The 12,875-nt window shown below is 52.8% G+C and overlaps 2 protein-coding genes across 2 annotated transcripts; one reads left to right on the top strand and one right to left on the bottom strand.

Annotated features, from left to right (window-relative positions):
• Window positions 1-2,544: 2,544 nt before the first annotated feature.
• On the bottom strand, window positions 2,545-3,669 carry LOC121838022 (putative nuclease HARBI1). The gene is made up of 2 exons (XM_042293985.1): window positions 3,565-3,669; window positions 2,545-3,246 (listed from the first exon to the last, which is right to left on the bottom strand). Exons 1-2 carry the CDS (start codon window positions 3,667-3,669, stop codon window positions 2,545-2,547), a joined length of 807 nt encoding a protein of 268 aa, XP_042149919.1.
• Window positions 3,670-11,622: 7,953 nt separating this feature from the next.
• On the top strand, window positions 11,623-12,480 carry LOC120842052 (the record flags this gene model as incomplete). Its single annotated transcript, XM_040213072.3, has 1 exon — window positions 11,623-12,480. A coding segment is annotated over one exon (858 nt), but the record flags the coding sequence as incomplete, so codon positions are not given.
• Window positions 12,481-12,875: the final 395 nt, after the last annotated feature.

Genomic DNA, 12,875 nt, shown 5'->3' on the forward strand with positions numbered 1-12,875 from the left:
GTGTCCGAAGCGCCGGCCACTCAGACAGAAATCGCGCGGTTGTTGGAGCATGTGAAACCAAACATTGCGATCGCACTCGCTGCGTCAGCCGTCGCACCGATTTTTTTTCCCCACAGTCGCTGCATGTGACGCAGGCTTAAGAGAGTAGTCGGATAGTAGCTTTGTGATTTCTGTGGTGTTCCCTTCCGGGCTTAGATTTGGCAGTGTTTCGGTAGTTTCAGCCGATTAATGTTTAGCCAGGTAAATAGACTGGGCGATAGTTTAGGGGCGAGCGTTCACTCTGAATCTTACATACCTATGCACGAGGAATCAGCCGTAATTGTCGGCCGAAAGCTTCCTGTTTGGCGTGGTTTAATTCATCCCTATGTTGACCTGTTTACTGATAGAATTTGACGTGGTGCTCTTTTCTTTTAGGTATCGTACTCTATTGCTGCCCGATGGAAATTCTATCAGGATCTTTCTACCAGACACGAAGTCGCGATCGTCCCTGTGTGGTTTTCATTCCGGAAAGTGGAACAGTGTCCGATGTGGGATCTGGTGATAGTGAAGTAAGTGACAGTGGCGAGGAAAGCTTCCCAACGAAGGGCCTAACAACAGAACTTCCAAGCGATAACGAAACTGAAGGCGGAACGCCCGCCTTTCCAGTTCTGTCAAGAAAGAAACAAAAGTCACCACCGCAAGTTTTCGACTGGCGAAAGGAAGACCGGTGTTTAGTGGAGCCTGCGGAGGCCGTGTTTACGGCCTCTGATGATGTGAAAAGCCCGCTGAAATATTTTCACGTTTTCATTGATGACAAGCTGCTGACGGTGATTGTTGACGAGACAAACCTCTATTCTGTGCGTCAGGCTAGAGCGTACGGGTAAACTTTTGTTTCACTGTGTCAGCATGCTTGCACAAAGTACATATTATTCAAACTGAATCGTTGCATCGTTCCTTCAATTAAGCACCTTGTAAAATCGAATGTGATGTTTGAGCTCTATACATCTTATTTAATTTTACAAGAAAACATGTTTTCAATCAACACCAGACATATATCCGTAATGTGTGCTCACCAGATTCACCCTAGAGTGCATGTCTGTCCAGTTTAGTGTCCCGTGGTGTGCACATTAGACTGGTCTGGTGTGGCATAATGCGCACATCAAGCCATTCTAGTGTGCTGTGGTGGGCATATCTGACCAGCCTAGTTTGTTTTAATGTGCACATCAGGCCACACTAGGATGGTGTGATGGGCACATCAAACCAGCCTAACGTGTTCTGGTGGGCACACTAGAATATGTTAGGCTGGTTTGATTTGTGCACCAGAACACACCAGGCCGGTCTGATGTTCACAACAGAAAACACTAGAAGACTCCAAACTGGTCTGGTGGATTTTTCAATAGGGAAGTGTGTTAGCTGCTAAGGGGAGTACTTTGTAGGAGATTAAGATAGCATTGTTTTAGAGTGCAAATATTTTATAAAAAAAACTAAATGGCTGGATAAACAGGTCTGATTCTATGTAGAAGTAGACATGGCATTAGTTTTGCCACAAAGCACCCCTGTATTGCAACGAAGTACTCTTCACAAAATAAAAAATATGAATAGCTCTTCATTTCTGCGATATTTGACAATATTAAGGTGGTTATTGCACAGTCATCTAAAACTACAGCATGCAATGTAAATGTGATGTAGTCATGCCATTAGTTTTGCCGGAAAGGATTTCTGTATTCCAATGAAGTGAACTAACAAAATGGGCGATATGAACAGCTTCTAATTTTTGCTTACATCCAAGTCCTCAGATTAAGGAAAGGTTAATGAATGTTATGTATATTGTGCGTTTTCTGATGTCAATGCTTATCCCGGAAGATTCTTATATATGTCCTGCGGGAAAGTATATATTATGGCACTATGTATACACCTACTCATTGACTGAATTTGTAAAAACTGCTCAGGAGATCTATAAGGATCTATTTTACAGAATTATTATTGAGCACATTACTTATTTTCAACATGTGAAGATGCCTTAAGTGTACAAGAATCCTACATAAGTCTTGTGATGATTCGGACACCAAGCGAAATAGAGATGTAGTGAATCGCTTCGATGACGCCTGGAAAAGTGTGCATTGCATAAAGTTTGTGACAAACGACCCCGCATCTTGTCGTTGCTGCTTTTCACGTTGACGCCTTTTGTATTCTGAGTCTTATAGGCATGAACCAGCTCTCCCAAATTGCGCTCTTGACTTGGCACCATCGACATAGTTACTGAGCTACGCTAATTATCAGTGCCGCATGTACAGCTCTCTTTTTCACCCAAGGTGTGGGAAGGTGCTGCAGCGTAGCAGAAGCGGCGCTTCCAGCACCAAGAGAAAGAACTGAAACAAGAATTGGGCAACTGCCTTTTAACATGTAAACAAAACAGAAATGTTTACACATGACTTTGTGTGCTGTCGAGTACATACGAGAACTCTGTCTGCTCCAACACAGTGGAAGGCATCTGCTGAGCCAGCTCCTGCTATGGCGTCTTCCTTCAGCAGGAACTTGTCAAAAGAGAGCACCCCTTGTGCTGTTTTACTCCCTTCGCCTCGCTACACGGGCTCGCCTGGCAAACACCTGGTCAATGAGTGCCGATCTTGCACTGGTCCTGCCATGGTGCTCAGGAACATGCTCTACTACTACATCTGAGAAGACGCGTCGACGACTTGCCAACCTCAAGTCTACGGGTGGTTCGGCTTCACCCAGCTGGAGTGCCAGATTGTGGACCACTGCCATGGCCACGATGCTGGACAGTGCAGTCCCCAGCTTGATGCGGAGTCCAAACTCCAGAGCGGGGAAGCGGCGCTTCCACACGCCATACTGCCTTTCAACAGTACTGCGTGCGGGTATGTGGGCTCGGTTGTAGGCTCTCTCAGCTGGCGTCTTCGGAGCAGCAACTGGTGTGAAGAGGTACCTGGAGCAGGCATAGCCTCCATCTCCTAGCAAAATGCTCTCATTCATCTGTCCACTCTCAAACAGTGCTTTTAAAGCACTGTTGCCAAAAATTGTGCTGTCATGCACCGAGCCTGGCCACCGGACCACAATGTTGCGGATGCAGAGTTGATGGTCTGACACTGTCTGCACATTAATAGAAAAGTATCCGGCCCGGTTCCGATACAGTTCGGCATGATCACCTCCAGGCGACTGGATGGGGACGTGCGTGCAGTCGATTGCTCCAACAACGCCTGGAAATCCTTGCATGCTGTAGAATCCTTCGGAAACAGTCCTGCGTTCCGCCTCGGTCGTGGGAAAAGAGATGAAGTCCCTTGCCAGCGCAGCAATGGCGTGCGTGACCCGCTTGACGACTCGACAAACAGTTGACTTGTGCACACCCCACAGGTCGCCCAAAACTACCTGGAAGGTGCCCGTCGCGTAGAATCGAAGAGCGACCAGGAGCTGGTTGATGGGCGACAGTGGGCAGTTGCGAAGGCCGTCGAAGGCGATGGCGTGTTCGATTCGGCTCAGCAGCCGGATGGTAGCATCTTTGGAGAGTCGGAATCGCGTGATAAAATCTACGTCATCGTACCGGTAGAAAGGGTCGTCCCTCGGCCGTACCTGCCGTGGTCTGCAGCGGCCCTGGATCCAACGAACATCGATGGAATCTTGATAATCTTCCAGGTCACTATCTTCCCCTCCAAAAAAAGCCGAATCGGCAAACATGTCGTCGTACAGTAACCATTCATTCTTCGGGGAAGCACCTGCTAAAATGTAAATCGTGAGGTTGAAAATCTTATTAAATAGAAATATGATATGGAAATATATAACTAATGTGATACACAAGAACGTTAAAGCATGTTTAAATAGTTTATTGTTCAAGCGAGATGTTTGCCACAATAAAAGTTCCAGTAGCAGACGTCAAGAATCAGCTGATCATTGCAATCAGACGTTGCCGCTAATCAAAACATCGATTGCGACGACTCCGCTTCACGGCGAAGAATGAAAATACAAATATTTACACCTTGGACACACGTTTCAGTAATCTTCCAAACTAAATACTTTCGATCGTGTACATACGCTGATTAGATCAAACACGAGTCGTGCAAAAAAAAAACAACCTACTTATGTGACTTGTCTCCGCGATCCCCGCTTTGCCCGGTTAGGGCTAACGCTCATTTTTAGTCGAGAGCGTATTTAAAAATAAGGGTCAATAAGCACTTATCGTGGCTATATTTCGGATCCTTGGCACAATTGAAGATCATTCTCTGGTCATTGTTACACAGTTGTAGCCTAAAACACACTTTAGGACCACTTTTGTCCACCGCGTCGACCGCCACAAACCAGCCGCCATGTTTTTAATCCAGGATTAAGAAACAACCAAAAACTAAGCGCCCAATGTTGAGCGCTTAAGTTAAGCGCAGTTTAGTGCTAGGTTTAGCGCTAAGCGATTTTGGTGCAACCGAACGAAACCAAAACTTAGCTTAAGTTCCCGGCTAAGCTCCGCTTAGCGCTAAGCGGCGTTGGTGCAACCGGCCCTAAGACCGGCAGTCATGATGGCGCCAAATGGATATTGCAAAACAACAGTGGAAGCACGCCGACATCCCCCGCACAGCAGTCAAGCACACAGCTATGCACGTTTTTACAGCGCAGCTCTTAGGCGCCCGTTTCCAGCTTGAGCGGCGTCAGCGTATCCGCGACTCCCCCCTCTCCCCCTTCCTTCCTTCCTCTTCCTCCCCGAGGACCTCGGGAGGACTTCGGGTTCCTTGGGGGGGACCTCAGGAGGACCTCGGGTTCCTTCGGGAGGACCTCAGGAGGACCTCCGGAGGACATCGGGTTTTTTCGGGAGGACCTCGGGAGGACCTCGGGTACCTTAGGTGACCTCGAGGAGGGGGACAGGGGTCACGTGACCGATCCCCCCTCAGTACTCTTCCGTACTCCTCCTCAAGAGCTGCGCTCTAATTCGGCGTTACAGGGAGTTGTAACCGGCTTTCACATTTTTGTTTCCTGTCGCTCTCAGTCACGTGAATTTTGTATCTGGTATGCAGGATAAAAAATTATAAAACATTTCAACCTGGAATTTGCGAGCAAATATAGGTGAGGCAAAACAAGAATGGGGGAGAATCACTCATTTATCGTAAACAGCTACGAGATCAAAACGGTGTTTTACCATATACCAGAAGTGACTGTAAAGCTGTTGGAGTGGTGAATAATGATCAGAAAGGCGGCAGAGACGAGTGCCAAGCAATGGCGACCATCACATGTTCTCCACCTTTATTACCTCTTCCTCTTTGTCCCCACTCTATCAACAAAGTCCAACCACTACATCTCTCCCCCAGAAGGAGATTGATTGATTGAGGTTTAGTGGCGCAACAGCATCTAAGGCCATATTGCGCCAACAACTATGACTATTGTAGGAAACCAGGGTTATAGAGCTGTAGTAGCTTGTGGGTTATAAAAACTGGGAACATAAAATAATACACACATGGCCATGATTTCAGGAAACGTGTTAAATAATAGCTGGTCTAGCAGTCGAATATCTCTAAGAAAATTAAAAACGCACTTGTGTGGTATTAGCGGTTCGTCGCCGAGTAAGATAACCAAATGGAATGGGGTATGCTCTTGGTAAATTCGTGCAAAATGTCTTTGACGTTCCCGGTCATACATAGGGCATACAAGTAAAATGTGCACTATGCTTAATAGTATGTGACCGTGTTCACACTCTGGAGCATCCTCCTCTAGCAAAAGGTGCCCATGGGTAAGACGTGTATCATCGATTCGGAGTCGACATAATACCAACTCATAAAATCGCTCACGATGACGTGCAGTCTCCCATTCTTGAATTAAAGGTTTTAGGGCATGCAATTTATTTTTCATTTCTTGGTTCCACTCCTCTTGCCACTTAAACTTTGTAGATTTTTTCAGGACATGCCTGTAATCTCTGTAGGGCATCTTGTCTGGATCCACGTGTCGATCCTTAGCAGTGCTCGCTGCACGGTCAGCATCCTCATTCCCAGAAATTCCTACATGGAAAGGTACCCAGCATAATGCTATTTTTTTTCTTCCTTTTCGATGCTGAAAGTAACCGGTTCCTTATTTCTAGAACAAGTGGATTTTGAACATCCCCCATTGTGTCCAGAGCTCGTAAAGCACTAAGTGAGTCAGTGTAAACAATTGACTTACGGATCTTCCTTTTAAGAATGTTGTCTATGGCAAGGAGTAAGCCATAAAGCTCTGTGGAAAGAATACAGGCACTATTGTCAGTTCTCTGGACACACTTCACAGAAGGCCCTACCACTGAGCAGCCTACATAGGAATCAGTTTTGCTCTCATTAGTGTAAAAACTTGTGAAGTCCGGGTACTGGTCCTGGAGTTCGAAACATTCTTGTCTCAGAACTTCATTAGGGGTCTCTTTCTTGATATTGTCACGGGTGGTGACCAAAAAAATAGGAAATAAACAGGAAGAAATAAACGTTTAATGTGGCGAACTTGTACCAAAAAATAAAAGGGGTACGAAGTCGGCGGAGCAGCACAGTCGAACGCTGGGGCGAAAACTGGCTTCGGCTTGCCCGCGGAGCCGCTTTTGTACACACGTTGGCTTCTGGAGCATTCGACGTAGAAGGTTCGACGCGTAGAACATTCTGACCTCGAATCAGCTAGACGGTTCTCGATTTCACCAGAGCATCACATTAAAGTGTTAACAAAAATGCATAGCCGCGGCCAGGAATCGAACCCTGGCCCTTCGCGTGGGAGGCAAGCGCGATAACCGTTAGGCTTGGACCGCGCTGCCTACTTGGCGCGCGGCATTACTCCCCCCTTAAAAAGTGCATCGCCCCGATGCATCCCAAAACAAAACAAAGCACATAAAAAGAACGGCAAACTAAAGAGTCACTTGAAACACATAAGATCCACAGTCCTATCGAGCGTAGTACGGCTTCAAGCGCACGACGTGGACGACATCAGGTCGTGGTGGGCGGCGTGATGATGTTCTTGTTCCGTCGGGCATCACCTCGTAGTTCAGCTCGCCGAGGCGACGAAGTACCTTGTATGGTCCAAAGTACCGTTTCAGCAGTTTCTCACTGAGGCCGCGGCGACGGATGGGCGTCCACACCCACACCCTGTCTCCGGGCTGGAAGTGAACGTCCCTGCGACAAAGGTTCTAGCGGCCCGCGTCGACGCGTTGCTGGTCTTGAATCATGAGTCGCGCGAGCTGGCGGACTTCTTCGGCGCGTTGAACAACCGCCGGGGCGTCGCCGCTCTCATTGTCAGATGGCTCATGGGGCAGCATTGCGTCCAGCATGGTCGTTACCTTCCGACCCTGTACCAGCTGGAAAGGGGTGAATCCGGTGGTCTCCTGAACCGCCGTATTGTAGGCAAACGTGACGTAGGGCGACACCTCGTCCCACGTCTTGTGCTCTACGTCGACGTACATAGAGATCATATCGGCGATTGTCTTGTTGAGTCGCTCCGTCAGCCCGTTGGTCTGCGGGTGGTATGCAGTGGTTCGACGATGGCCGGTGCCACTGAGACGAAGGATCTCTTGCGTCAGCTGGGCCATGAACGAAGATCCGCGATCTGTAATCAGAACTTCGGGAGCGCCGTGCCGGAGGACGATGGACTCGATGAAACACTTAGCGACTTCCACAGCAGTTCCTGAAGGAAGAGCTTTCGTTTCGGCGTACAGCGTTAGATAATCTGTAGCGACGATGATCAAGCGGTTCCCCGACGTCGAAGGCGGAAAAAGACCAAGTAGATCCATTCCGATCTGCTGGAAGGGTGTAGTTGGAGGAGAAATGGGCTGCAGAAGTCCGGCCGGCCTCGTCGGCGGTTTCTTGCGTCGCTGGCACTCGTGGCATGATCGTGTGTATAGGTGGACGGTCTTGGGGAGCTTCGGCCAGTAATACTTTTCACGAATACGGGCCAGTGTCCGGCTGTAACCAAGGTGTCCGGATGTCGAGTCGTCGCAGGCTTGGAAGATCTCCTCTCGAAGGCAACTCGGGATTACCAGCAACCACGGTGTGTTGTTGTCGCCGAAGTTCTCTTTGTAGAGTACACCTTGTCGGATGTCGAAGGTCGGCAGTACTCGTGAGAAGACACGAGGCACGGTACTCCTGTCCACTTCCAGGTGCTCGATTAATGCGCGCAGCTCAGGATCGTCCCGTTGACGTCGTGCCATATCGCGTGTGTTCACTGCTCCTAGGAAGCACTCGTCGTCATTGTCGTCGCTGCAGCCGGAAGGGGTTTCGACGGGGGCTCTGGACAGGCAGTCGGCGTCGCTGCGCTTGCGGCCTGACTTATAGACCAGTGTCATGTTGAACTCTTGTAGTCGAAGACTCCATCGAGCGAGGCGTCCTGACGGGTCCTTCAGGTTCGCAAGCCAGCAGAGCGAGTGGTGGTCCGTGACTACACGGAACGGGCTCCCGTATAAGTAGGGACGAAACTTCGTTATTGCCCAGACGACCGCAAGGCATTCTTTCTCAGTCGTGGAGTAATTTTTCTCCGCCTTGGACAATGTCCGACTTGCGTAGGCGATGACTCGCTCGATGCCTTCTTGCACTTGGACTAGTACTGCGCCCAGTCCCGCATTACTTGCGTCCATGTGAATTTCTGTTTCCGCATCCTGGTCGAAATGTCCAAGCACAGGAGGAGTCTGGAGTCGTCGTTTCAGTTCGTCGAATGCCTGCTGTTGCTCCTCCGCCCATTCGAACTTCTCGGCGTCCTTCGTGAGATTCGTAAGTGGTGCGGAAATCCTTGCGAAATCCCGAACGAAGCGTCGATAATAGGCACAAAGTCCAAGGAATCTTCGCACGGCCTTCTTATCTGTCGGCGCTGGAAATGCCGCGAGGGTGCGAGTCTTTTCGGGGTCTGGGCGGACGCCTTCGTTACTAACCACGTGGCCAAGGCACTTCAGTTCGTCATAGGCGAACCGGCGCTTTTACGGCTTGAGTGTGAGTCCGGCGGTCTGAATGGCTTGAAGAACAGCTCGGAGTCGTCTCAAGTGCTCGTCGAAGTCAGCTGAAAATACTACGACGTCGTCAAGGTAGACGAGAGAACTCTGCCACTTCAGCCCTGCCAGTACGGTGTCCATGACACGCTGGAAAGTTGCTGGCGCCGTGCATAGTCCGAAGGGCATCACCTTGAACTCGTACAGTCCATCCGGCGTGACGAAGGCTGTCTTCTCTCGGTCCTGTTTGTCGACCTCAATTTGCCAGTAGCCGCTCTTCAGGTCCATCGATGAAAAGTATCGAGAGTGGCGGAGCCGGTCTAGAGTGTCGTCGATGCGGGGGAGTGGGTAGACGTCTTTCTTCGTAACCGTGTTGAGCTGCCAGTAGTCCACGCAGAACCGAAGAGTTCCGTCCTTTTTCTTAACCAGCACGACTGGAGAGGCCCATGGACTGCTTGAAGGTTGAATTATGTCGTCATTCAGCATCTCTTGAACTTGCTGATGGATCACCTCCCTTTCCTTAGCGGAGACTCTGTACGGCGATCGATGCACAGGGCGCGCGTCGTCCTCGGTAACGATGCGGTGCTTGGCAACCGCGGTCTGGCGCACCTTCGACGACGTCGCAAAGCAGTCGCGGTATTCGGCGAAAAGGTTAACCAGCTGACGCCGCTTAGGGTCCGGAAGCTTAGGGTCAATGTCGAGCTGCGCTGGCGACGTACTGTCTTGCTGGGGCAGCGAGGATTCGTCAGTAATCGCGGTGATTTCGGCGGGGTTTCGGAGTTTCTCGACGTGGCCCACGGCTGCACCTTTCGTGAGGTGTTGCGTTTCCTTTCGGAAGTTCGTCACGAGGGCCACAGTCCGCCCATCCTGAAGTTCAGCTACTCCCCTTGCGACGCCTATGCCTCTTCCCAGGAGCAATTGGAGGCTACCCTTGAGAAGAACTTCGCCACAGGAAGCTTCATCGATCCCGACAAGTACGAAAACACTCGACCGCGGTGGTAGGTTTACGTGATTTGCGAGGACTCGGACCGTGGGTGACGTCGCTTGGGGTTCCTCCGCTGGTCGAGCAGGTTTTCGCAGCGTCAGCCGGTCTGTTCCGAGGTCGATGACGGCGCCATACTCGCAGAGAAAGTCCATTCCGAGGATAACGTCCCTCGAACAGTCTTGCAGAACGACGAACTTGACAGGGCACGTTTCACCGTGGATCTCGACGCGAGCAGTGCATCTCCCGACTGGTGTGATAAGATGTCCTCCGGCGGTTCGTATTTAGGGTCCTTCCCATGGCGTCATGACTTTTCGAAGGCGGCGGGAGAGCCTCCCACTCAAGACTGAGTAGTCTGCTCCGGTGTCCACGAGTGCCGATGCGTCGTGGCCGTCGATGACGACGTTTAGGTTGTTGGACACCGTTGCAGGCGCGTCGTAGCGAAGCGTGGCATCGGGAGAGTGGGAGCGCTCCGGCGTTCTTGGAGGCTCTTTATTCGGGTCGTCTTCGGCAACGGCACCTCCAGGCGTTGCCGCACTTAGTTTTCCCGACGAGATAGGGAGGACAGGCTGTCACGGCGCGACCGACGGAAAGGCGACGCGGAACGTCGGGGGGATGAAGAACGGGAACCTCGTGGTGCGGTGGGCGCTGGTGACGGAGGGCGACGGAGGTATTCCTCGATGTCCCTTGGTCGTTCCCCCGTAGAAGGTTCGACGCGTAGAACATTCTGACCTCGAATCAGCTAGACGGTTCTCGATTTCACCAGAGCATCACATTAAAATGTGTGGGGACCCTCTCCCTGGCTCCCCCGCGCTCCGTGACCTTCCCGGTCCCCGCCGCCGTACCGTCGGGCGCTCCTTCGTTCCCCGTGACCTTCCCGTTTTCCGTCGCCGTCCTGTCGCGGAACGTCCGAGCTCTCCGGGAGGAACGGGGCAAGCGCCCCCTCACCCAGCGCTGACGTCGGAGGGTCGGCTCGCGGCAAGGTTCCCGATTGGACGGTCGGCGGGACAAGGACTTGGGAAGGTCTTAAAAGGGGAACGGAGACAAAGGAAGGGGCTTGGGCTGCCGACTTCGAAAGGGACCGGTCAGGGAGGTCATCGGGACGACAGCGACGAGCGGCTCTTCAACGACGTGAGTTTGAGTAAACTCTTTTGAACACGCACTGTGTGGGTGACTTCTTGGGGAGCGAGCGAGGCACGTCCCGATCGGGCGTCGATCAGGTAGCAACCCACATAATCTGGCGCCCACGTGGGAGCCCGATCGGTTGGCCGTTGCTTTCGCTCCTCCCTGAGAGGTCGCGCACTTTGCGTTTTCGCGGATTTTGGAGGTTAGCGTGCTCGAATTTTGCGAATTGTGTTCGAGTTGGTAGAAAGTGACAATGGTCGACACCAGGTCGACCACCGGCGCGAGTAAGGACGGTTCGTCGGAGGACGAGCCTGGGCGAGATAGCGGGGGGGCTGCTCCGATTAGCGGAGACTCGGGCTCACGCGCGCCCCCGGAGACTGGGACTTCGCCCCCAGCTTCACCAGCGACGGAAGGCGTGCTAGACGCCGGTGAACTGATGCGCGCAATGACGCGGATGATGGACGCGATGTCGCGGCAGATGGGGACAGCCCCAAGCGTCGCGAGTGCCGCGCCTTTGCCGATACCCCGCCCGCGGTTGAGCGTGCCTACGCCGACGTACTCGGGGTACTCCGACGGGAAACCGGTGCACGATTTCCTGCAGGATTTAGACGCGTACGTAATCGCTTTGGGGGCATCGGACGCAACAGCCCTGCTGCAGATCGTGCCGATTGCACTGACGGGCGACGCCGCGCGTTGGAGACGGCTGCAAACGCCGTTCCAATCAATGGCGGACTTCCGGGCGCGGTTTCGGGAGGAATTCCTTCCTCCCGACTACGAGATGCGGATTCGCGACGAGCTGGCGAGCCGCACTCAGCACCCGGATGAGAGCCTCGTGGAGTACGTCCGTGCACTCCAGGAGCTCTACTTCCGGGCCGAACCCTCCGCGCCTAATGCGGAGAAAGTAGCGAGGGCGATCCGCCAGTGCCACCCCAGATTTAAGGCGTATCTTCGAGGACGCGATTTCGCAGACCTCGAAGCACTGGCGAGAGAGGCGCGCACGGTTCAAGCGGGCTTGCTCGCTGAGCTGCAGTATCGGCCCCCTCCAAGAACCGAGGAGTCCTTGGAGCCGGGTTGCGCGTGGACGGGACGCGCCGCGGACGGTTACGTCGAGTCGCAGACGGCGTACGTAGCCGTCGCGGATCGTGGGAATGGCCGAGCCATTCCACCTCGGGCCCTCGACCCATTCGGCTTCCAGCAAAGGCGCAGGGTAGCCAGCGCAAACTCAGCCGGGGCGCACCCCGTAGGGGGGGGCGGCGCGGTCGAATATCGCGGAGACGTGACGCGTTACGACGCTCGCGGCAGCGACAACAGCGCTCGGCGAGGCGGCGCGCCGCGTGCCGTTAGCGACAGATCAACTGTAGCACGCGACGACCGCGCCCAAGTCAGGTGCTTCAGGTGCCACCAGCCTGGGCACATCAGGCGGCAATGCACGTGGGCAGCGGCCGAATCCGGATACTCGGAAAACGCGCGGGGCCGGCGCCAGTAATCGGGTTGCCCGAATCAAGGTTGCCGGCCGCTGCCGAGGCCCCGGGTCAGTTCGCCGACGGGGCGGAAGTCGCGGGCAGCGATCGGGTAGCGTTCGCGCCGTCGGCATGTCGGGCTCAGGACTCAACACCTGAAAGGGGTCCGTACGTGCGGGTAGAGATCGGTGGTAAAGATTATCTAGCATTAGTCGACACCGGCTCAACCCTCTCTCTCATCGGAGACTCCGTGTACACGGACTGCCGCAAAAGAAACCTGTGCATGCGCGAAGTTGCAACTCCGTTGCGTTTAGCGGCGGGATCGGCCGAGGCGCAATGCGCAGTTCGCCTTCACCTCGACCTCGACGGCAAGCGAAGGAGGCAGCGCTTTGTTTACCTGCCGGGCATGTCAATCCCAGTT

Source organism: Ixodes scapularis, unplaced genomic scaffold (genome assembly GCF_016920785.2).
Source record: "Ixodes scapularis isolate PalLabHiFi unplaced genomic scaffold, ASM1692078v2 PGA_scaffold0__279_contigs__length_252992795, whole genome shotgun sequence".
Lineage (NCBI taxonomy): Eukaryota > Metazoa > Arthropoda > Arachnida > Ixodida > Ixodidae > Ixodes > Ixodes scapularis.